The sequence below is a fragment of the Meriones unguiculatus genome, chromosome 3 (assembly GCF_030254825.1).
Source record: "Meriones unguiculatus strain TT.TT164.6M chromosome 3, Bangor_MerUng_6.1, whole genome shotgun sequence".
Classification (NCBI taxonomy): Eukaryota; Metazoa; Chordata; class Mammalia; order Rodentia; family Muridae; genus Meriones; species Meriones unguiculatus.
The window spans coordinates 35,139,311-35,162,588 of record NC_083351.1 but is presented as its reverse complement, the minus strand read 5'-3'; the positions used below and the strand labels follow the sequence as shown (position 1 = coordinate 35,162,588).

At 39.6% G+C, this 23,278-nt stretch overlaps 1 protein-coding gene and 1 long non-coding RNA gene across 3 annotated transcripts in view; one reads left to right on the top strand and one right to left on the bottom strand.

The window, feature by feature from the left end:
• The window catches only part of Zcchc7 (zinc finger CCHC-type containing 7), a 176,690-nt gene extending 165,413 nt beyond the window's left edge, over positions 1 to 11,277 (bottom strand). The window contains exons 1-2 of one of the 2 annotated variants that reach the window (XM_060379853.1): positions 11,156 to 11,277; positions 5,405 to 6,023 (exon numbers count right to left, since the gene is read on the bottom strand). In XM_060379853.1, the coding sequence (XP_060235836.1) occupies positions 5,405 to 5,999 (595 nt within the window). In that variant the 5' untranslated portion in view covers positions 6,000 to 6,023; positions 11,156 to 11,277. Of the gene's footprint in view, positions 1 to 5,404; positions 6,024 to 11,151 lie in introns of both variants that reach the window. The other variant, XM_060379852.1, reaches the window with a different exon arrangement.
• Positions 11,278 to 11,577: 300 nt separating this feature from the next.
• The window catches only part of LOC132653038 (uncharacterized), a 32,116-nt gene continuing 20,415 nt past the window's right edge, over positions 11,578 to 23,278 (top strand). Inside the window, exon 1 of the long non-coding RNA XR_009590675.1 lies at positions 11,578 to 11,661. This is a non-coding gene — a long non-coding RNA (uncharacterized LOC132653038). The remainder of the gene's footprint in view (positions 11,662 to 23,278) is intronic.

Here is a 23,278-nt window from a genome sequence, read left to right as displayed (position 1 = left end):
AGAGCACTGTTTATTTCTTAACCTGTATGCATAAGGGCAAGAGCAGGAACAGGGTGGATACTTAAAAGACAAGCTTATCTGAATAGGCTTTACTTTTTTCGTTGATTTGGAAACTAAAAAATATTTATGTAATTATAAGACAAAATTAAATTTCAAAAAGATAATATTTACCAGTATAATCCCTAACTACACTCACTTTAAACAGTTATTATTATACCCACAAATAAATATAGTTGTTACCTCTCATCAAGGAAACATGTCTTTACAACAGAAAGAAACCATTATAGAAAATGACAACAACTGAAACCAGAGCCCAGTCCCAATGGATACATCTACAACACAACTCCTGCACCTAGCACTCTTCCTAGCTGCACCTAGGACACCTCCTGGAAGGGGAGGTGGAAAGGTTGTAAGAGCCGGAGGATTAGGGAGTTTACTATGAGACTGTCTCCTAGAAATGTCAGAAGCTCTCCTCATCAACTGTCACCATCAAGACTATCTGAACATGAGCTAAGCAAGTACAACAGTAGAGATGCTAAGTGGAGGGGGTGGAACTAGGAGAGACCATGAAGCCTCAACCTCAGCAAAGAAATGCAAGCAACTAAGGAAGGTTAAGAGTGGGAGAAACATGGTTTTCTCCAGGAAGAACATGCCAATTGGTTATCCAATGATCACCCTAAAAATATACGTACAAGTAATGTTATATGAACTAAGAAGGTTGTAGTTATATATTTAGGGGTACAAATACACAAACATATATAACACAAACGCATATATAACAGCAATTAAAGAAAAAGAGGGCAGGAATTTGAAAGAGCAAGTTGTGGGTAACATGGGAGGGTTTGGATGAAGGAAGAAGGGGAAAATAGTATAATTATTTTAAAAATGTTTATTTTTAAAAGATATAAAGTGAACAGATGGACCTACATATCAAGGCAACATGGTAAGTAAACAAGCCATAGGAAAGACAATAAGATACACTAAATAAAACAAAATATACATATGGGAAATTCTAGAGGGAAAACAACCCAATTCCTATAATTACATTACAAAGAATTAAAAGAGGAGACAGAGTAACCTATAAATTAAAGGACACTTAAATCAGCAAAAAACTGCAACATAAAGATCAGATATGATTCAAATTACCTCTAAGGGAAAAAATAAACTAGGAGATAGTCTGTGATTGTGACTGGATATTTGATGATAAAAGTTATTGGCAAGTTATTTGGGAGTGATGATTACATTTTTTTTTACATGACTTTTCCTTTCAGAAAGTTTTATAGAGTGAAACATACACTGTATGAACCAATGAAATAACATTATGTCTATAGTCTACCTCAAAATAATGGTAAGATTTTATAAATAATTTTATAATGGAATTATAAATTTAAAAAAAATCAGTTCCAAGTTCTAAGATCTATGTCAACTATGAATCATTGTTGAAGCTGGTTTACAGGACACTGGAATCCACTACAACATTCTGTCCTTAGCAAGAATCTACAAGGAAGAACTAAACATTACTTCTACAGTTAAAACATCCTTTTTCTATCCAAGAAAAATAATTCCTAAAGCACTGATTGTCTCTATTATGTAGCCGTCTTGTGCAAACAATGCTTGACATTTGCCACACCACTGAAAACATGCTTGTTTCTTTTGGGACACCTTCTCTCCCAGCAGCAGACATGCTTTGCTAACAGAAAAGCCCATCTCTATCCATGGTTTGGTCTTCAAAGTGTGTTACACATGGTCACCTACAGTCTAAAAAAATATTAAATAGGAAACTCCAGAAATAACCGGTGCATTAAATTTCAAACTGTATGCCATTCTGAGTAGCTTAGCAACATCTTATGCAATCCTGCTCTGTTGGCTTGCAAGATTCATCCCTTTGTCCAGCATATCCGTGTTGCACACGTTAGCTGCCTCCTAGTCACTCAACGGCCCTCTCAGTTCCCAGGGCAGCCATCATATCACAAAGTCTATATTAAATAGCCCTAATTTTATTTAACAGCAGCCCCGCTCAAGAATGGTGATGCTGGCAAATGGAATATGCCAAAGAGAAATTTTTATAAAATTCTTCCTTTGAACAAAAATGTAATTCTTAACTTAATTACAGAAAACAAATTATATTGAAATTGCTAAAAATCTATATAACTATGAATCCTGTATCTGTAAAATTATAAATGAAAAATATGTATGCATTTACATAGTCTTTCATACTTATAGGCTAGTTCAAATTCACTAACTGTATTCACTTATATAACACAAAACTTCAGTAACATCTATTATCAGAATTTGGAGACTCCAAATTCACAGTCTCCAGTGGCAAAATTACTATAGCTTCTTACTACATTTGTCTCTTCACACAAATATAGTAACAATTTGTCTCTCTAGTTTAAAATAAGTGCATTTCTGTGTTTTCATACCAATCTGTATTTTAATCATTCCTTTTTTCTCAGGGTCCTAGGACTGTACAGTTAGTTCTATTAGCCCCACCTTTCCTTTCCATGTCCCACAATTTTAATGAACGAGGGCTGATGAGGCATCTCAATAGGTAATCACTCTGAAGATTGTGCTGGATTCCCAGAACCCACAAGGTAGAACAGAGAACTAACTCTTCCTTGTAAGCTGTCTTCTGGCCTCCGCAAATGTGCCATGGCATTCACAGGCCCAAACATGCGTGTGTGTACATGTGCACATGTATGTAAATAAAACTAAAGAGGTAATTTTTAATAATAAAAATGTATAAATACATAAACCCTGTCTTCCCTTCTACCTTTTCTAACCACAACCTGCCTTTATTAACCCTCTCTTATACAAACCATCTCTCCAACTCTCATCATGCAAAAGGAAAAAGGCAGCCCAGCCCCCACACTGTACTCCTCCTCCAGTACCACTTCATGTCCATCTTCTATTATCGAGCTACTTCCTCTTTAGGTCCACAGCAGCAGCAACTTCTCTTTCTGAGAGCCACCCGTTCCCATTTCACGTTCTTTCATAAAGCCAGTGCCCAGGTTATGCTTTCACAAATTATCTATAGACTGCCATCAGCTTTACTGTCTCTGCGTATCCTTAAACACACCTGTTACAAAATAAAAACAACTTTTCCCTTCAGTATGCAAAATATAAAACAACATTTTAGATTTAAAACTAAGGTACCAAATAGAAAAACTCAGGGAAAAAAAAACCCTCAAAACCTAATAAGAAAGGGGTATTTGGGTCTCTGCCACTGTAGACTACCAAATACCAAAGAACAGACTCCTTCACAGTGAATTCAGTATAAGCTTATATTGCTTTAATTTTGAATGAACACTACTTTAAAGTGATCTTTATTTTTCTTATTGCTGATGTGTTGGCTTAATGAATTCCAGTCTCTAGGCTCCAGATTCCTGATGAGTCAGACAATTAATTACAGCTTGGGTACCGAGTCATATAAAGGCCATCTCCCACATATGTGTATTAACTAATGAACAGTGTTCTGATTAGTAAAATTCAACGTCTTGTAAGAGTATTGGCAGCTTTTTACTAATTTTCTCAGTTACCAGATACTAAAAATAAAACTATGGTCATAGTGGGATCAACCAACTGTTTTAAAGGGATTGCATTTTCCAAATAACTGCTAACAGAGAGTATCCCCACAGCACTCATCCTTTCCACACTGTTAGTTTCCACTGCCCTCTTCCCAATTCACTCGTATTTTCCCAAGAAAATCATACATAAGCTTTTATTGTTCCCTCATCAACTTCAACCCACCACACTGTACAACTTTTCTTCTCTACCTCTATAAATATTAAAAGATTTAGCAGTTAACTTGTAAGACTAATTTAATAACAAATAGAGCCAATCTCATATTACAAAACCTCCTGAACAAACAGGTTTAATCTCTGGAAGTTTCTTCCCTTCTACCTAGAAACATTATTTCTCCCTTATTCAGAATTTTGATTCTGCTGTATAACTACTTTCCTTTTTTATTATTGTTGTTGTTGTCCTTTTTATTATTACTCTGAGGCTCATCAAACTACAACCTGTGCTAGCCACCTGTTTTCTAAGTAAGATCTATTGGAACAGCCACCTCCAATATTATTCTTTTTATGATAGGATCTCATGTATTTGAGGCTGGCCTCAAACTTGGTATACGACCATGGCTGACCTTGAACTTCTGACCCGCCTGCTTCTACCTCCCAACAACCAGGACTACAACTGTACATTACCATAACTGGTTTATATGGTGTTGATCAAACCCAGGCCTTCATATATGCGAGACATGTACTCTACCAAATGAGCTACATCTTTAGCCCCATTCCTTTAAGTATTAGACATGGCAACTTTCCAACTAGAGGTTGAATAAGTTAAAAAAAATTATAGACTGGAAGCCTAAAATATTGCCTACCTAATTCCTTAAAAAATAAATAAATAAATAAATAAATAGCTTGAGCCAGAGGTAGTGAGGGTGCACACCTTTAATTCCAGCATTTGGGAGGCAGAGGCAGGTGAACCTCTGAGTTTGAGGACAGCCTGGTCTGTAGAATGAGTTCCAGGACAGCCAGAGCTACACAGAGAAACCCTGTCTCAAAAAACAAACGAAAGGTTTGCCACTCCTTGGAGACCCAAGCATGCTCTATATTTAATGTCATCATTTCCTCAGAAAACAGTAGGGAGGCACTGAAGGCTTTGAGACAACAGCAAAGTATCATGAGTCACAAAACATCTCACGACTACTAGTGTGCAGAGCAGGTTAAGAGAAGACCAATTAGGAAAACAGCTGCATGAGACTTGCCATTAGGAGAAAAGGAAGGAAAATGAAGGGAACTTTTGAGAATGCCCAGTGATAACAATGTGACAGAAGGAGCAAAACTTCATCTTCGAGAATGTGGTGCTTGACATTTGTGTTTTCCTACAATCTACTGCAGAATTTGAAGCTGTCCTATCGCCTGTCTAACTGGATGTGGAGTTCCTGAAATATCAATCCCGTATCTTCTGTCATTAGTGCACTAGGCACTCTACACAGTTGTGACCTGGCCAAACCCTGGATAAGCAAACCATGTAAGAGGCAGTTCCAACAGAGTTAGCCAAATAAGAACACAAAGCTAAGTAAGAGGAGTACTCACCTGTGCCAACAAACAGAGAAAAGAACTAAGGTTTTGATCCAGAACAACTCAAGCCAAACATGAAGAAACGCTATGAACTTGCTTATAGTAGAAGCAGCTTCCTTGGTACTTTAATATACTCTTTATCATGTTCAGAAAAAGTACCACGAGAACAGCTTCTGATAGGAGGGTCTCATAAGAAACAAGAACAAAAAATAAGAAATTAAATGGATCAGACCCTGCAGGTCTTCTACCTAGGAAAGGAAGTCCTCCTCTAATAAAGACCTTAGTACTTTTCAAATAGTCAACATGATACTAACCTTCAGCACCAGTGTTCTCACACCCCACAAGGTTAAGAAGGATGCCACTGTCCTTATCATCTTCTTCACATCCCAGGAGCATCCAGCTTTCCACATTTTCATTCTCTGAGGTGGCACTTTCTTCCTCTTCATCTGAGCTGACCTCTATGATCATGACCTCTCGGCCCACACTTGATCTCTCTTCGGGCTTCTCATCAGCCCTCTTGAATTTCTTAGCTGCTTTATTAGAATGAGGAGAAGCAAGTCTTTCGGCCTTTTCTTGTGCTTGGACTTTGAGGTTTTTTCTTTTACATCTATAAATACTATCCTCATCAGATAATGTGATGACTTCTGGTGTATCTGATAGCTGGATAATCTCACTATCTGAAAGGACGATTAAGTTCTTCTGGTTTGGTTGAATACTCATTGCTTCTGAATTCCCACAGTTCTTTTCCTCATACCCTTCCTCCGTGCTGGCATTATGTATACTCTGGGCATAATGAATTTGGCTGTAGAGCTGAAATTCCACCTCACTATCAACACTTAGTTCACTAGATGAATCTTCTCGATAAAGATCATCTTCATATGCTTCTATGGTCTCATAGCCACCAAACATTATGGAAATTCAGTTACCTGAATGCTGTAAAAGAGAAAGTCATACAAGAATATATTTTAAAAGCTAAGATCTTGTTTAGTAAGTACCTATCACCCCAGAGTTTACTTTTAAGGCTATCACTTTTCCCGACATATTAATTTTTTCCTTAAGAACACCATTTTCCCATGAATTTATAAATCCTGTTATCACTAGAACAGTGGTTTCAACCTTCCTAATACAGTTCATCGTGTTGTGGTGACCCCCAACCATAAATTATTTCACTATTACTTCATAACTGTAATTTTGCTACTGTTATAAACTGTAATGTAAATATCTGATATATAGGCTAGCTCATGTGTGAGTTCTTCAACACCCAGAGGGGCCATGGCCCACAGCTTGAGAAGCGCGGCACTAGAATGACACTCAGACCTCGCAAGTAAGAATTACTACCAACAGGCTGAACACATCAATGCAGACATCCTAAAGTTATACTAGAAAATGAAACAGTTTGAGACCCACTGCTAGACAGTGAACACTTGCTCTCTAAAATATTAGACTCCTCAAAGTATCTCTCTCCTTATTCCAGACATCTTTTTCTCCTCTTTTTCTTTTCTTTAAACAGGGTCTTGTTATATAAGACGGGGCTAACCTTAACCTTAAAGTGGGCCTCCTGCCTCAACCAACTGAATGCTGAAATTAAAATGTGCCAAGTTACCTAGCTCTATTAATTAAAAAAAAAAAAAAGAGTTTATTTATCATACTGCAAAGAGGCTGTAACCGAAGAGCCACCCGCTCCACCCACCTTCAGTCTTTTGTTCTGTATCCCTTCTTTTCAGGTTACCTTCTCACACAAGAAAACTACCACAGTATGGCTAAAATCCCCAACAGAGAGCCTTTTTCACATTTACTGTTAGTGTATTTATTATCAATTTAAAAACAGATGGGGTACAGCTCAGCAATAAAGTGCAAGCTTAGTATGTAAAATAACCCTGGGTTTGATCCCCAATACTGCAAATACTATTACTACTGCTACTATTAGTAATAATAATAAAAATAATCTATCCTATGACCTACAGACCCTTGGCCAGAAGAACACCTAAAACACACTTAATATTATGTTTATTCCCATGTTAGTTATACAAATGCATTTGAAACACAAATTTCCTAAATACCTAACAGTGAGACAAAAAAAAAAATCACAGCTTTGGGAATATCTAAAAAAAACTTTCTGCTTGTGCATATATAAATAAAATCCATTGCATCTTTCAATTTAGCTTTTATAATACGTCTTACCAGAAGGAATTAAGTACCCTATTTCAGAGGTTTCCATAGTGCTTCATAAAACACTCAGCACATTTCTAATTATTTATTTAATGTAAATGTCCCAGAAGTACAGATCAGAATCCCAGGAGGACAGGGACTTTGTGAACTCCGTCAAACAATACATTATAATACTCAAGCAGTATATTTGGAGATGTTTATAAATGTTTTAAAAACATGAATTCTATCATTAAGCCTTTGTTCTTTAACCCCACAAAAGATCTAACACACGACAAAAATATAGAAATTGTGACAGGATAAGTTCTCAGTTGTCTTTTATTATTCCAAAGCGTTAACCAAAAATCTATACAGCAGATGTTTCAATTATCTACCAAAGGAATGCTGATCAAAATAACAGCTCTGGGGAAAGTAAAGCATGCTTTTCTACATGCCAGGAGCACCCTAGAAGTGACAACACCAACTTTTTCTTCCACTTATAGCTTCACCAGTACAATTAAGAAAGAGTGGTTGTTTTCATAGGTTTGAATTTCTGCAAGAACAACAAGGTGTTTTTGTCTGATTTTCTAAGAGAACCAGCAGATCCCAAGAATCTAAGGACCAAAAATGCACTAAACTCAAGCTAGAGTTTGGGTCTTGTTTTACAGAAATAAAGGAATGATTTTGGTGTAATTCCAGCACTCCCAGAAGGAAGTAAGAAGACACAGAGGTCATCCGAAGCTACACAGCAAATTCTAAGGTCAGCCTGATCTAGGAGACCCTCTTTAAAAAATAAATAAATAAATAAACACAAAACCAAACCAAACAAACAAACAAAAAAAAACAGAACAAAACAAAATTACTGTCTCTTTTTCTTTCACAGGATGCAGTATCCTTGTTCCCTCCTTGTACTGTCTTTCAAGTTGCTATGCTGTTATTGTCAAACAAGTTGAATGTGGCTGTCTGAATAATAGTGCACATGACATTTATCGGTTTATATTGAAATGTTAGCCTCAGAGGAATTCAAATGAAAGATGAATTCTTTCCTTTTTTATTTAATAGGTAAATTAATTCAAAAGAAGTCAAAGGAATTATGCTTCCTTCAAAAATCCTTAGTAGATCCATCCTGAGGATCCAGTGTGGACTTAAGATAAAACCTAATTCCAGGGCAGCACAGAAGAAAAAAAAAATTAAAGAGCTAAATTACAGAGTTACGAATTTGTACTACTCTTGGAGCCATCCCAAAGGAAAGGGATTAAGAACAGAGCCACAGGCACACCTGTGAATGTATGCCAGAAATAAACTACAGAGCCATAATAAAAACTGACTTTTTTGGGTCTAAGGATTTATCTCTTCCCATGAAATGTAGAAAAATGAATTTAACAATTTAGCCCCTATGGCTGTTAAGAGGATTTTGTGCCTTCTGTACTTGAAAATTGTGTTTTGGCATAACATGCCCTCTTCTATTTATGTAGCTCATGTTTGCCAGGTTTGCTTCAAGCTGTTTGGGTTTGTTACAACTTTAATTATATTCAAATTCACTTAATTTTTTAAACGTATACTCAGATGAGTGTGAGGTATATATGCATACATATGCACGCGTGCAAATACACACAACTCAGAAGGCTTTCTCAGCTTCTGGTCCGTTAGGATTCCCAAGCAGACTTAACTAGCTAGCACATGTCTCTGACAAACATTTAAATCTAGAAGGTATCTACTGAATTATTTCACATAGCCCACTTTACATTAATATGAAGAAACAGGTCCACAGACATAATGAGGCCTACTGAAGTCTGGATAGATGATTAAGAACACAAGCTAGGATGACTCACATGTTCCTGACTCTAAGCCAAGTATCACTATGATTTTTAAATAAATAAATTCAAATAAATATTACTATATGTGCACAGGTTCTAACATCTAAATTATCAGACACATTATCTATTTACTTTCTACAGGAAAAAAAAAACCTGTAATAGACATTTTAATTAGAAGGAGAAGTAGACATTGAGATTTACAAATTTACTATTTAAGAACCTCCTTCTTCAAGTAGTACTCCAAAGCCCTGAGTGGTGGAGCACAGGGACACACAGTAATCTTGGGCAGAAAGATCAGGATTTCAAGGAAAAGTCTTGGCTACTAAGTAAACTCCAAGTCAGCATGGGCTAAAGATCCTCTCAACCCTTCTGCAATCCATCCCCCAAAAGTAAATAAAGAAAAGATTTTATCAAAGCACTGAGACTACAAAAGACTGATCATATTTACATATTAAAATGTAAAATATCAGATGTGAGAATGAAGCTTATCTAAAGAAATAAAACCACTCACTTTAAAAGAAAATGGGGGAGGAGGGCATTCAGTTACTGAATTTCTTTAAGCTAGACAAAAGTTAGTTAGGTTTTCAGAATTTACTGAAACTTTAAAGCCAATATTTCTCCTTAGAAAATTACCTACTGGTCATTCTGGACATTTTGCTCTTAATTTCCTTCTAAAGTATATCTAGCTTGGATCTTCCTTGTGGGTGCCATTGGTCATCTCAGGTATGACCAATCTAGAATTTGGTCTTACTCATTTTGTGGTGCTGGAGATTGTATCCAGGGTCCTGGGCATGCTAAGCCAGTACGCTACCAGGAGCTGAACACCAGCTCCACCGCAATGTTTACATCTACAGTGGTCAATGAATAAACTGATTAATAAATAGTTTATTCTCATCTTAGGTTTATGAGTTACAAGAATCTCAGTGTGCTACTGACAATGCCAATAGAAGCGAGACCAACCACAACAGTTAAAATTTCAGCCCATTTTTCAACTGTTACTGCCACCTCCAATCAAATGAGGTAAAGAATCCAAACTGGTCACATCAAAGAGAAAGAACAGCCATGTCTCTGTGGTAGAAAAGTATGCTGAATTTATTTATGTTATCTTCCAACTACTCTTGGGACTCTATCTGGAAACAATGCCTTCCCCTATCAGCTGCTGTTCTTTTCCCATGCACTGTTAACCTTGCAGTTATCGGACAATTTTCCCTTCAGTTTCTTCCTCAGTTCATTCCCCATCCTCTGATTGAATGACAATACTAAACTGTCCCCAAAGCATAACACTGTCTTAAATATAAACAGTTCAATTTAAGACCCAAATGTTCAAAACGAAGTCAAGAGCTTTTGAAGCTTTTTAAGGGTGATTTTTCCTGGGGTAAACAGGTTCAAAGGAAATTATCCAATAGGCTTTTTTTAAAGGCCCTGAAATTTTTCCTTCATTCAATCCTGAAATCTGAAATCACTCGGCCTCAAGGTATTTTGAGGGTCAGCAGCTAATCAGTGGCTGGAAGTCAAGCCTAACTCCCAACTCCAGCTTCCCCACTGTAAAGGCAGTTCTTGCATAAGTTGATTACTACTGTCTGCTGTTAGGATGTTAGGTAAAGGGTTAATCTAAGGAAAGATACTCTGCATCTACTCGCTTTCAGTAAGGAATGGGGCAGATTCTTTGTGTCCACTCCTGCTGCGGCTACTTGACAGCACAAGCTTAAAGTGGCCGCGGACTGGACGCACCCTTGAGGGCCAGATTCCCCTCAGTGAAGGGAGGCCTCCACGTTTAGGGACTGGCCCACTGCCCCAGGCAGGTGAACCGTGGGTAAAGCGGTGGGGTAAAGCAGACAGAAAACAGGTGCCCTCAAGGCCATCGCCGCCCAGCATTTCCCAAGCCCTGGCCTCCGGGTCAAACCCTAGCCGGGATGCCGAGCCGCCGCGTGGGGCAGCGCGTAGCTGAGAGGCCATTAGCTGCGCTGCGCTGCGCCACGAAGGACCGGGAGGCGACGGCCAAAGAGGGGCACGCATTAGTTCCACAGCCCCGCGGGCGAGGCGGAGGCGGGGCAGGGGTCCCCCGGCCGCGGACCGTTCGGGGTCCGTCTCACACATACTCACTGCCGCGGCTGCGACCAGGAAGCACCAACCAGGAACCGAAACACGTAGAGGAACGGGGAGGGGCGAGGACAAATGAGGTAAGGAAGCCGCGTCCGCGCGGACTCCAGAGAGGAGAAGGCACTTCCGGGGAAAACACAGCTCTCGGGAGCTGTTCTTCCGCCCAACCCGAGAGTCCTCCGAGCGCATGCGTAACACCTATTAACTCTTTGTTTTCCCCTCCCATAAACTTTGAGTTGGGTTTTGTTCGGTTTTCTTCAGTCTCTCGAAAAGTATACCTGCCGAAATAAATTGTGGTGCGCATTTTATCTCACTGAGTTATACGAAAGAGACGATACTTGCAGGGCGAAAGTGTGAGCCCACTTTCTCAGGAGCAGGAAGGAAAACTACAATTCCCATGATACTTTGGGCGGGCCGGCAGTGGCCGTCTCTTCTCTCGCTCGGGCTGACGCCCTCGTGGTAGCATGTGGCGCCCTGCGCTTCTGGAACCTCTTCGGGTGGAGGCCCGGGTTAGTAGAGGACTTGGGGTTAGTAGGCGACTTCGGAGAGGAACCCTGGAAATGCCAGCGTGAGAAAAGGCTTCTTTCGAGGGTGTCTGGCTTTTGTCCCCCGCTATTGTGATAGGTGACCTCACGGCTTTTCCACCCTTAGGTTGTAAAGTGCACGCTGGGTTGCTTCCGCGTTTTTAACCCTTTAAGAACCTCGAAGAGCTGTAACTCCTGCAAAGCGGAGTCAGTGCTGTTCTTTCTAGTACTACGAGACTATGTTCGCTGCCTTCAGCATTGGTCACCCCTGGTCAAATCTTTAAGAGAAAAAAAAAAGTTTCATTATGAGGTTGGAGACGTAACTCAGTAGGTAAAGTGCTTGCGTACCGTGCAGGAGGCCCTGGGTTCATTCTTCAATTTCACCATGTAAGACAGGGGGAGGTGGAGCGCCATAAATAATTCTTTTAGCATATTGTTTTACCATCTCTGTCATATTTTAACAACCATTGAGGTTGTGTTTATTGTTTGTTCGTTTTTGAGACAGGGTTTCACTTCAACGATCAGTCTAGCCTTGAACTCAAGTGCTGGGATTAATGGTGCACCAGAACACAGCTCTGATTTTTATTATTATTTGTGTTTGATTGTTAAGACAGGATCTCTCAAAAAGAGAGAGAGAGAAAGTATCTCTATCATGTAGTCCTGGCTGGTCTCTGTTCTAGAACTCTATATAGACCAGGCTGGCCTTGAACTCAGAGATCTGTCTACCTCTGCCCACTGAGTGCTGGGATTAAAGGTTTGTGCCACCATGCTCAGTAATTATTTTTATTGCTAGTGTTGATCTCAATTTACCAAAAAAAAGAAATAAACAACTTGCTAAATGACAGAAGTATAGTGTGTATGACCAGCTACCTCACATTGTCATGCCTCCCTTCCTTGGTGGACTATATCCCCTCAAAGTGGAGCCAAAAATAAATCATTCCTCCATGAGTCGCTCTTTGTAAGGAATTTGAGAAAATGAGAAAAGTAACTAATGCAGGACCATAAAGTCTACAGTTCAAAAAAAAAAAAAAAGATCATTCTCCGCCATGTGTCCAGAAATAACCCGGGAAGTAGACCTAAGCCAGTCTTTCCTCAGGTTTATAGAGGATAAGTGGCATATGTAGAATAAATATTGAAGCTTCTCTTGAGAAGTACATTCTTGAGAGACCATTTGAGGAAGGAAACACCTGTTTTCTCCCCAGAGCAATGATAACCTTACGTCATGTCACATAGCAACTGAATGTGAGAAGGGACACAGACAAAGCAAAAACCTGCTTAAACTGCCAGGCAAAGATGGAAAGCTATAGTAGGAAGAGCCACTGTAAAGGATGTGACCACAGGGATGTTTTGTTCACTCTTATCCTCCTCAGTGCAGAGGGGTAAACCTTTCCTCCCCAACCCAGTTTATTAGGTTCTAGAACTAAGTATTTACACATCTTTAAAAATGTTCTCTTAGATACAGACAGACCGATAGACTGACAGCGAGTCTCCATTGAAAAGCCCATGACCTGGATGTGCCTTATTTTTCTTGGAGCATTTCTTTCTGCTAAACCTTGAGCTTAAGTTTGTCTTTAAATTTTTTCTTTTAGTAAACCTAACTCTGCTTTTTTATATTTAATGATTTATTTGAGCTGACAAGATGGCTCAGTGAGTAAAAATGCTTGCTATGAAAACTTGAGCTCAAACTTAATTTATTTAATTATTAATTAGTTAATAAACAGCTCCCCTCACCCATCACATCTGCTTCTTTTTTCTAAGACAGGTTTTTGCTAAGTAACCCAGGCAGGCCTTGAACTCGTGATTTTTCTTCCTCAGCCCCCAAGTAGCTGGGACTGACCATTGAGCCAGGGTTCACCTTAACTTCCTTTTGAAAAATTCATTTTATTGAATAAAGAAACGTGTGTGTGTGTAGAATATACATAAGTGCCGGTGCCTACAGAGGCCAGAAAAGGACATCAAATTCTCTGGAGCTGGCATTACAGGCAGATGTAAGTTGCCTGATGTGAGTGCTCAGAAGAGATCTCTGACTTTTCTATGCTGTGATAAACCCTATGACCGAGGCAACTTATAAAAGAAAGCATTTAATTTGGGCCTTATGATTTCAGAGGTTTAGAGTCCATGATGACAGAGTGAAGGCAGGATGACAGGAACAGCTCAGAGCTCACATCTCAATCTGGAAGTAACAGGCAGAGAGAGAAAGAGAGACTGGGAATTGTGCAAAGTCTTTTGAAACCTCAAAGCCTGCCCCTAGTGACACACCTCCAACAAGGCCATACCTCCTAATCCTTCTCCAACAGTTCAACAACTGGGCACCCAGTGTTTAAATATAGGAACCTATGGGGCCATTCTATTCAAACCACCACAGGCTTCCCAGTGTGTCTCTGCCACCTACTTGCAGATTAAGATAGAAATCCTCAGCTTTCCTGCTGCCATGACTTTGCTCTGCTGTCAGAGACTCTAAATCTCTGAAATTGTAAGCCTCAGATTAGATTTTTCTTAAAGAAGTTGCCTTAGTTGTGGTGTCTTGTCCCAGATTTGCAAGAGCAGCAAGTAGTCTAAGCTGCTGAGTGATCTCTCTAGCCTCATTTAACCTTAATAGTTGTTTTCAATTACTATTCATCCACTGCTAGGCAGGGGAATGAACCCTTACCTGGAGTTCAGCATGTAATAAGCCTTTGCTAGACGTCTCAGATTGAATGTCTTTCAGCTGCTTTTAAACAGTTCTTTAATGGGGCTATTTACCTTATTTCCCCGAGTATGAAGACCCAGACTTGGAGAGGTCAAGTGACTTGTCTATGTCACACACCTTGAAAGTAGTGAGGCTGGAGTTCAAACCCAGGCCCTGGCTGACTCAGGAACTTACACTATTTTCTCTACTGCCAAGTCTATTTCAAAACAACACTTAGCTATGACTACAGTGACCTGCTTCTGTATCTCCACTGACAACCAACCTAAGGCCAGGCACACGGTGAGGTCATGGCTAACATTGTGAGTAACTGAGTTCTGCATGCAGTGGTTGGTAAATGAAGACACTGGCACAGGTAAGCAGCGCTATGGGGAAGCAGAGGAGAGCATAGCTGGCTGCCTAGGAAAAGTGGGAAAGTTTCACAGAGGCAGACAATTGAATGAGCCTCGAACAAATATGTAGTCAGTCAGAAAAAGAAAATCCATTATTTCAACAGCAAAGAGCTTTGGCTGGCAACTCACAGAACAAAAAATCCAAAAGGTCATGGAGCATATATGACAAGAGCATCGCTGGCAATCAGAAAAGTGAGATTACATGCAGTGCATGGGAATAAAAACTGAAGATATGTTTTGAAAAAAGCTATTTGGTAATATTTGTCTAAATGATAGGTGAACTCTTTTCCTGATTTTTAGATTTATGGTATAGGGGTAAAAGCAGTATGTTTATTTTTCCCAAATAATGTTTGTAACTCTGTCACAAAATATTGTGTTTTTTTAAGCTGGATGATAGCACATGTCTTTAATCTCAGCACTTGGAGGCAGAGGCAGGCAGATCTCTGAGTTTGAGGCCAGCCTGGTCTACAGAGTAAGGTCCAAGACAGCCAAGCTACATAGAAAGACCCTGTCAAAAAAAAAAAAAGCAACAATAAAATATTTTTATTTTAGTAATAATGGAAATTATTAGTAATTATTATAACTTTATTAATAATAATAAGGAACAAAATACCGATAATACATCAATACCATCGAAAATGACAACAAAACCCCATGCTGCCTTTGAAAGAGATGAATCTACATTGTAGAGATCATAAGATTCAAGACACAGTTAAATGGATAAAGGGGCAAATTGCAGAAACAAAGTCCTTTATGTACTTATGTTTATTATTTTATTAAGATACATGTGTGTGCGAATACAGGCTTCAATGTATATGACTGTGGAGAAAATGCAGTATAGATTCCTTTGAATCATAGTGATTATCTTTCTCTTAGTGGAAGGGAAAATAGAAGTGAGGGATAAATGATTTCACTAAAGAGAGAGAGATCCAGTGAGTTTCCATCGTCATTTCTGTGATATTCCCACCAAAAGTGCATTATTTAAATATAGTCTTGAGACAATGGTCAAACACTCAACTGTCTTCGTAAGGCTCAGTGTCTGTCAGTGCTGGGAAGGTGGCCCACTCAGAGTGTTTGCCCAGCAAATGTAAGAGGCCCTAGGTTCCATCGCGGGCTTGGGAGGAGAAAGAAAGGCAGGGAGGGGGAAGAAACCAAAGAGGATGAAGGAGATGGAAAGAAGAGAGAATCAAAGCATGATGTCATGAGGCAGAGCCTGGGGAGCTGTGCTACACGAAAGCAGCCGAGAGACAGGATAAACAAACATGTATCCCGTGATCTGGGGTTTTCTTTTGCTATAACAGGACATTGGAGCAGTTAGCAACCCTTAAGCTGACAGTACAGAATCCATGTTGTTCTTCTGGTGTTCATATTTGTGTTCTGAGGTACAAGATGCCTTTGCTGTTTTTTCTGTCTTAGAAATGACTAGAGTGCTCACCAGGCCCCTGGTACTTCGTTGTCAGTTTCATCTAGTGAGCCTAGAGAACAGTCAGAAACCCTAGTGTCATGAGTGAAAGGGACATCTAATCCAACACACCCCCTCCCGTTTTGCAAAAGGGGGAACTGAGATCCAAAATGGAGAAGGGAATTTCAAGTTCCTGGCTAATGCTCCTACTGGCTTCCAGATGCAGTCCACTGTCTTCCACAGTCTCAAGGCTAGGGAGCAAATGACGGGATGTGCCCTCTTAAAGCTTGGGTGTTTTTAATTTGCCCAAAATGCAGATTTAATGTTTGTACAATCTTAAAGTAAATGTGGGTGCCAATATGATTGCAGCAGCGGTTATCACTTAAAACCAATACACTGCAACTGGTAAGTGATAATCAATTTAGGTTCCTACGTGTGAAGCAGCAATCAAGGCGATTCTTGGGAAATTCACAGTGACATCAGTAACCCATCTGGATTTACTGAAAATTTTAACGTGCTTTTTTATTATTCATGATTCTGCAGTTCTTCAAATTGGAAGGTGATGGAGAGAGCATGCAATTTTCAACCATACTATCAAATCTTCCTTGAAAATTTGGACATTCATATAGATAGATGGCTTTTAATTTTTTTTTGAGACTGAAATGTAAAAAATGCATATACCATAAATTAAGCTATATATATGATAATATTTTCATTACAACAGAATCCTAAGGATAAGGAACTAGTATGTCATGAACTCCATTCCCACTTGTTATTATTCCTGGTTGAAACCATATCCCTCAAAACCCAGGTCTGAAGGACTCAGTAATGAACATCAACTCATGAAACTATTGCCATTTTTAATGTATGCTAGAACCATTAGGGCTGGAGATGCAGCTTGTTTATCATGCTTAAGGTGCTGGGTTCAATAGTCAACACCCCTCTCCCCAAAATAAGATTCATTAGAAGAGTAACTGTGGAGCATGTCATCAGTAGCAGGTTGCAGCACTGCATATTCTGTACATAGTCTCTTATTTTAAATGGTCATGCACCCTGTATCCATAGATTTCAATGGGTGAAGTGATACATTTGCCCAAACAGGGTCATTCTCATTTAGCTTATTTCTGCTACTCATCCTGGACCCCTGAATTGTGCCTGCAAAATTCTTTTTTTTTTTTAATATATTGTGTTTGTGTGTACACGGCATGTACCATAAGCATGTATGTGGTGGTCAGAGGATGATTTTCAGGAGTCAGTTCTCTTCTACCATGTCAGGTTCTGGGAGTCAAACTCAGGTCATCAGGGTTGGTGGCAAGTGCCTTCACTCACCAAACAATCTCGCCATCCCCCGTGCCTACAGTTTTGAATCTGGCCATGACTTTGTGACGGTGCTAGAGTAGCTTGTTTCATTCAGAACTTTAGACTGCCAACAGTGAGAGGGAGCAGTTAAAATCCAGATGTCAGTTTCTGGTGAGCCTATACAGTTTACCCGGTCAACCTAAGAACAATGCTATGCACTTCAGGGTCCAGTCATTGCCACCCATTGCTTCTTACGTAGTGAAACCATTTGCAGTGTAGGACTTTAAAAAGATTGTTTTGACAAAGACAACATCCACTTTTGCCTCCAATCTGAGTGATATGCTAACTGATATCAGTGTGTACTTGTCCCTCTCATCCTTAGGGGATACATCCCAAGCTCCGGAAAGATGCTTGACATCACACACAGTACTAAGTGGTATATGTATAAATAAATAAATATATATATATGTATATATATTGATTTCTATGCATGCTTAGCTCTAGTAAAATGTAACTTGTAAATTTAGCATGTTAGAGATTAGTAACTAATAAAAATGAAAAATGATGACAAAGTGCTCTGATAGCCGCTTTTTAAAACTTATGTATGACTCATTCCTGCACCTTGCCATTTAATTTCGTGGACTAGGTTTGACTACCAAACTGAAGCTGTGGAAAGGGAACTAACTGTTTATATCAGAGAAAGTGCTGTCTCCCTGTCACGGCACCTCAAACCTCACACTTTACAGCAACATTTTCTTCCAAATGTTCAATGTCTTTCTCCTGAGAATGGCTTCTAGCCCTGTGTGCTGTGCTGTTGACTCCAGCACTTGTTCTCAGTCTCTCCTCTGGGCCTGTCCTTAGCTGTGTGGGAACTGGGAGGGAGGTTTAGCTTGGGTTTTTGCAACAGACAACACTTCTACTTATCTGAATATTACCCAAAGAGGCTGCAGGCTGCTTAGGGAGCACTAACACCAGTTCTGCTCTGGTAGCATCATCAAGGGTTTCTATTTCCTGTTCCAAAGACCCTCTGAACAAAGCTTGCCAGGGAAGACTTGTGGATGTGGCCCAGGAAAGTGGGAGGCGGGTATTGCTAGCAACTGCACTGAGTAGTGAAGTTGAAAGGTACAAACAGATGGGAACAAGGAGCACTGTGAGGGCAAGCGTCAGCAGTGTGGTCGCAACTGAGCAGGGCTAAGCAGAGTCCCAAGAGTTGCTATCAGTAATACATACACAAACACAGTATGTGAAAGTAATGGCCAAAGTTATAGCCTTGTTTTGTGTGTGATACAGATAGAATTTTAATTCAGAAGGGGGACAATGGGATAGTCAAAAAATGGTGATAAGAGCGCTCAAAGTTGGAGCCTATTTTGTCCCAAAATTAAATTACTGATAAGTGAAAATATAAATGTATTATGTATATGCACACACTCAAATTCAGAAGGTAATAGTAAAAATTGGGAGCAAATTTAATCCTCATCAATAAATAACTGATTAAATAATGCATGGTGCAACTGTACTATAAAATACAAGTTTTATTGATGTGAGACAGCTTCCACTCTTGCTCTCTTGAGACTGTCGTTACATTGCAGTGGTAAACCTTTCATCACTGTGAACTCTTTAACTTGCAATACTCTCGTTAAAAACGCTTATCCTTTTTTTATGTGTATGACTGCCCTGTAGACCACATGTCTGTGTGGCACATGTGACTCGGGGTCCTCTGGAAGAGTGACTGCTGCTCTTAGCCGCTGCGATATTCTTACGTTGATCTAGATAGTTTTATGTCAACTTGACACAAGCTAAAGTCATCTGAGAAGAGGAAGGCTCAATTAAGAAAATGCCTCCAATCCCGGTGTGGTGGTTCTAGGTGCTATAAGAAAGCAGGCTGAGCAAGCTGTGATGAACAGGCCAGTAAGCAGCACCCCTCCACGGCCTCTGCATCAGCTCTTTCCTCTAGGTTCTTGCCCAGTGTGTGTTCCTGCCCTCACTGCTTTTGATGAACTGTTAAATGAAACTGAGTGAATAAACCTTTTGCCCCCTAAGTTGTGTTTGGTCTTGGTGTTTCATTGCAATAGTAACCATAACTTAGAGTACGATATTTAAGTCATCACTCCAGTCTTACAGTTAATGAACAAAGGATAAAAAGTGGTATGTTCATTAAGTATAGGACTGGAGTGATGATTTAATACCACTTTTTATCCTTTTACTTTTGAGCCGTATTTATATAAAAGGCATGTCTTATAGATAAAAGATAAATCTGTACTCCTGAAAATGATGAAAGAAAAACAAGAATGATTGGGAGGAAATCCACAAGCCTACGTACAGTGATTCACTTTCTAGGGTCTGATTCAGCAGCTCTTAGTGCTTTTCACAATGTTGTGAACCACTGCCACCTCTGGTTTTCAAGTTTTTCTTTTTTTTTTTCTGCCAACCTATCCGTCCCCTCCCACAGGACATTCCGTATTTTACTTAACATTATTATCTCTGGTTTGTCTGTGTTGCTGATGCAAAAGACAGCACAATTCTCTTGTGTGTGTGTGTATGTGTGTGAGTGTGTGAGTGTGAGTGTGTGTGTGTATCAATCATATTTTCTTCATCCACTGTAGGGATTCAACAGGAGACAACTATAGCCATCTGGTCATAACCAGCATCTTGCACATAACGTGACCCTGGTTCTCATTTTAGACCCTACAGGATAAAGCAAGCCACTAGCCCAGTCAGATGAACTTTTTGTTCTGTTGACTGACACCTGGACTGTTTCTTAAATGACTCTTGACATATTAATGAATTTTTGAGACAGCCTAGGTGCAGGGGTTGAGAGAGGGCTCAGCAGCTAAGAACACTTAGTTCTTGTAGAGAATCCAGGGTCAGTTCCCAGCACCCACATGGCAGCTCACACTCTCCATGGGCAAGCCAACACTCTTACACATAATATAAAAACAAATAAACCTGTATAAAAAGGAAAAGAAAAGAAAGCGCGGGTACATTTTGGTTAGCTGCAGAGCAGCTGTGTCTGACATCATATTCAGCCCCTTCCTTTTGCTTTGGGTTTTGGGGATTCTCTTAACTGTTTTGTTTTGAGGTAGGGTTGCATGTAGCCCACACTTTCCTCAAACTTGCTTTGTAGCCAAGGATGATGTTGAACTTACAGTCCGCTTGGCTCCACCTCCTGCGGGCTGAGATTACGTGCATGTACCACCATGCCTCGTTTTTATGTGGTGTTGGGGACAAACCCTAGACTCTGAGCATGTGAGACAAGCACTACAACTGAAGAACATCCTCAGCTTAGAGTCTTCTGTTTTGCTGTCACCCTAGGCTGGCTTTCTGTCTCCACTAATTTGCATTCTGTGCAATACGGGATTTGCTCAAACTTTTCTTTAGTCTGTTGAGATTTTCTACCTTTGGTATGGTTTTCGTGTCCCCAATTTTTCTAAAATATTCCGCTTATTGGAATTAATTTGCATTCTGAGTCCACCTCCTTTGGGATTGTGGGATTATATGGAACTTCTATTTTTATTTTTATTTTTTTAAGATAAGGTCTTGGTAAGTAGCCCAGGCCAGCCTGGACCTTGCAGTTTAGCCCAGGCTGACCTTAAATTTGTAACCCTCCTGCCTCAGCCTCCCTTGAAATTACAAGTGCATGACTCTATTCTTAATTTTTTAAAGGAATCTCTATATTGTTTTTTATAACTATATTAATTTACACTTCTATCATCCAAATGTAAGAATTTGTGTGTGTGTATGCTCAAATGCCCTGTGCCTATGTGAAGGTCAGAAGACAACATATGGATTACAATTCTCTCCTTCTACCATGTGAGTTCTAAAGATTAAATTCAGGTTCATCAGGGTTGGCAGCAAGTGTCATTATCGGCAGAGCCAACTCACTGGACCACCGCTGTATTCTTTTAAGATTTTGTTTTGTTTTCCAAAACAGAGAGTTTCTCTGTGTAGACTGCATATCCTGGAACTTCTCTGTAAACCAGGCTGGTCTTGAACTCAGAGCCTCTGCCCCCCCCTCCCCCGGCCCCAGTACTGGGATTAAAGATGTGTGTCACCACACCCAGTACTTAAGATTTTTTAAAAATTATTTTTATGTTATGGGTCCTTTGCCTGCTTGTATGTGTGCCACATGCATGCCTGACCACAACAGAATCTAGAAGAGAGCATCAGCTCCTCCGTTGCTTGAGTTACAGGTGGTCCTGTGGATGCTAGGAAGTGAATGTAGGCTCTGTGGGAAGGCAGCCAGTCCTCTTAACTGCTAAGCCATTTCTCCATCTCTTTATTCACCTTATTTTTTTTTTTTTTTTGAGACAGAGTCTCTCAATGAACCCAGAACTCATGAATTCTCCTAGGATGGCTGTCCGGCAAGCCCCAGGGATCCTCCTATGTCTGCCTCTCCACCACTGGGATTACAACTGTGCATTGCTATATGTGGCTTTTCTGTGTGTTGGAGATCAAATCAAATCCAAGACCTCATGATTGTGTGGCAGTCACTACTGCCACTGAGCCATCTCCCCAGCCCCAAAGGTTCTTTTCTCTTTGCCAACAATTGTCCGATCTTGTCTTTTTAATTGTCATCCTTACTGGGGCCAAACATCACTTTTTGAGGAGAATATTCTTTCTGCATTGACTCTTCATGATACCATTGCTGAAAATTAATGAGTCCTATTTCTGTGGGCTTACTTCTCCTTTTCAGTTATATTTTGTTGAATATATGTCTATTTTTTCTTTACTATGACAGCACCATGCTGTTTTGACTACTATAGCTTTGTAGTAAACTTTATCAACTTTGAATTTTTTTTAATATTGTTTTGGCTTTTGGGAACCCTATTTAATATCACAGAAATTTGAAGACCCATTTTAGAATTTGAGTTTCATCTCTGTAGAGATCACTGGAATTTACTCTAGATGAGTGTTTTTGAAATATGAAAAATCTTTCCATATGGTTAGATCCTCTTTAATTTCTCTCAGCAATGTTTTTAGTTTTCAGTATATACAATTTTCTTATCCTTTATTTCTAAGGGTTCATACTACAAACAGTATTACAGTGCATGCTTAGCAAATGCAAAACCCTGAGTCTCTCTCTTTCTTTGTGTGTGAGAGAGAGAGAGAGAAAGAGAGACAGACAGACAGACGGACAGAGACAGATAGAGAAAGAGATTGTTTTGGTTGTCATTTTAAGTAAAAAATTGAAAATGTTTCCTTTTCAGTTTTCCTTAATGGTATAGAGAAACACAGTGGCGTTTGTGTGTTGGAATCATTGCCTACAAATTGGTTAGTTCACATATTAGGTCTAGTAGATCTGGAAAGTGTCTTTTGGGATCTTTGTAAATATATACAATATTGTCACCTGCAGTGGAGATAGTTTTCTTCTTCCTTGGAAATTTGGGCAACAGTGTTTTCTTTGTTGTGGTTGCTTTATTTTGTTTTTTGTTGTTGTTTGGTTTTGCTTTGCTTTGTTTTGATTCTTTTCTTTTTCTTGCCAAATTGCTCTGGCTAGGACTTCCAGTAAAATGTTAGTTAAGCTGTGAGGATGAAAACAGCCACCCTTGCTTTGTCTTGCTCCTGGGAGGAAAGCTCTCAGTCTTTCACTATTGAGTATGATGTTAGCCATGGGTTTCTCATGAATGTTCTTTGTCATGCTAACAAAATTCCTTTGATGCCTAGTTTGCTGAAAAAAAATTTTTTAATCATGAAAGGATAATGCAATGAATTTTGTTAAATGCCTTCCTAGGTCTATTGAGATGACACTGTGGCTTTCCCTCCTCATTCTATTAATATTATGTATTACATCAATTGGTTTTCCCATGTTGAACCAGTCTTGCC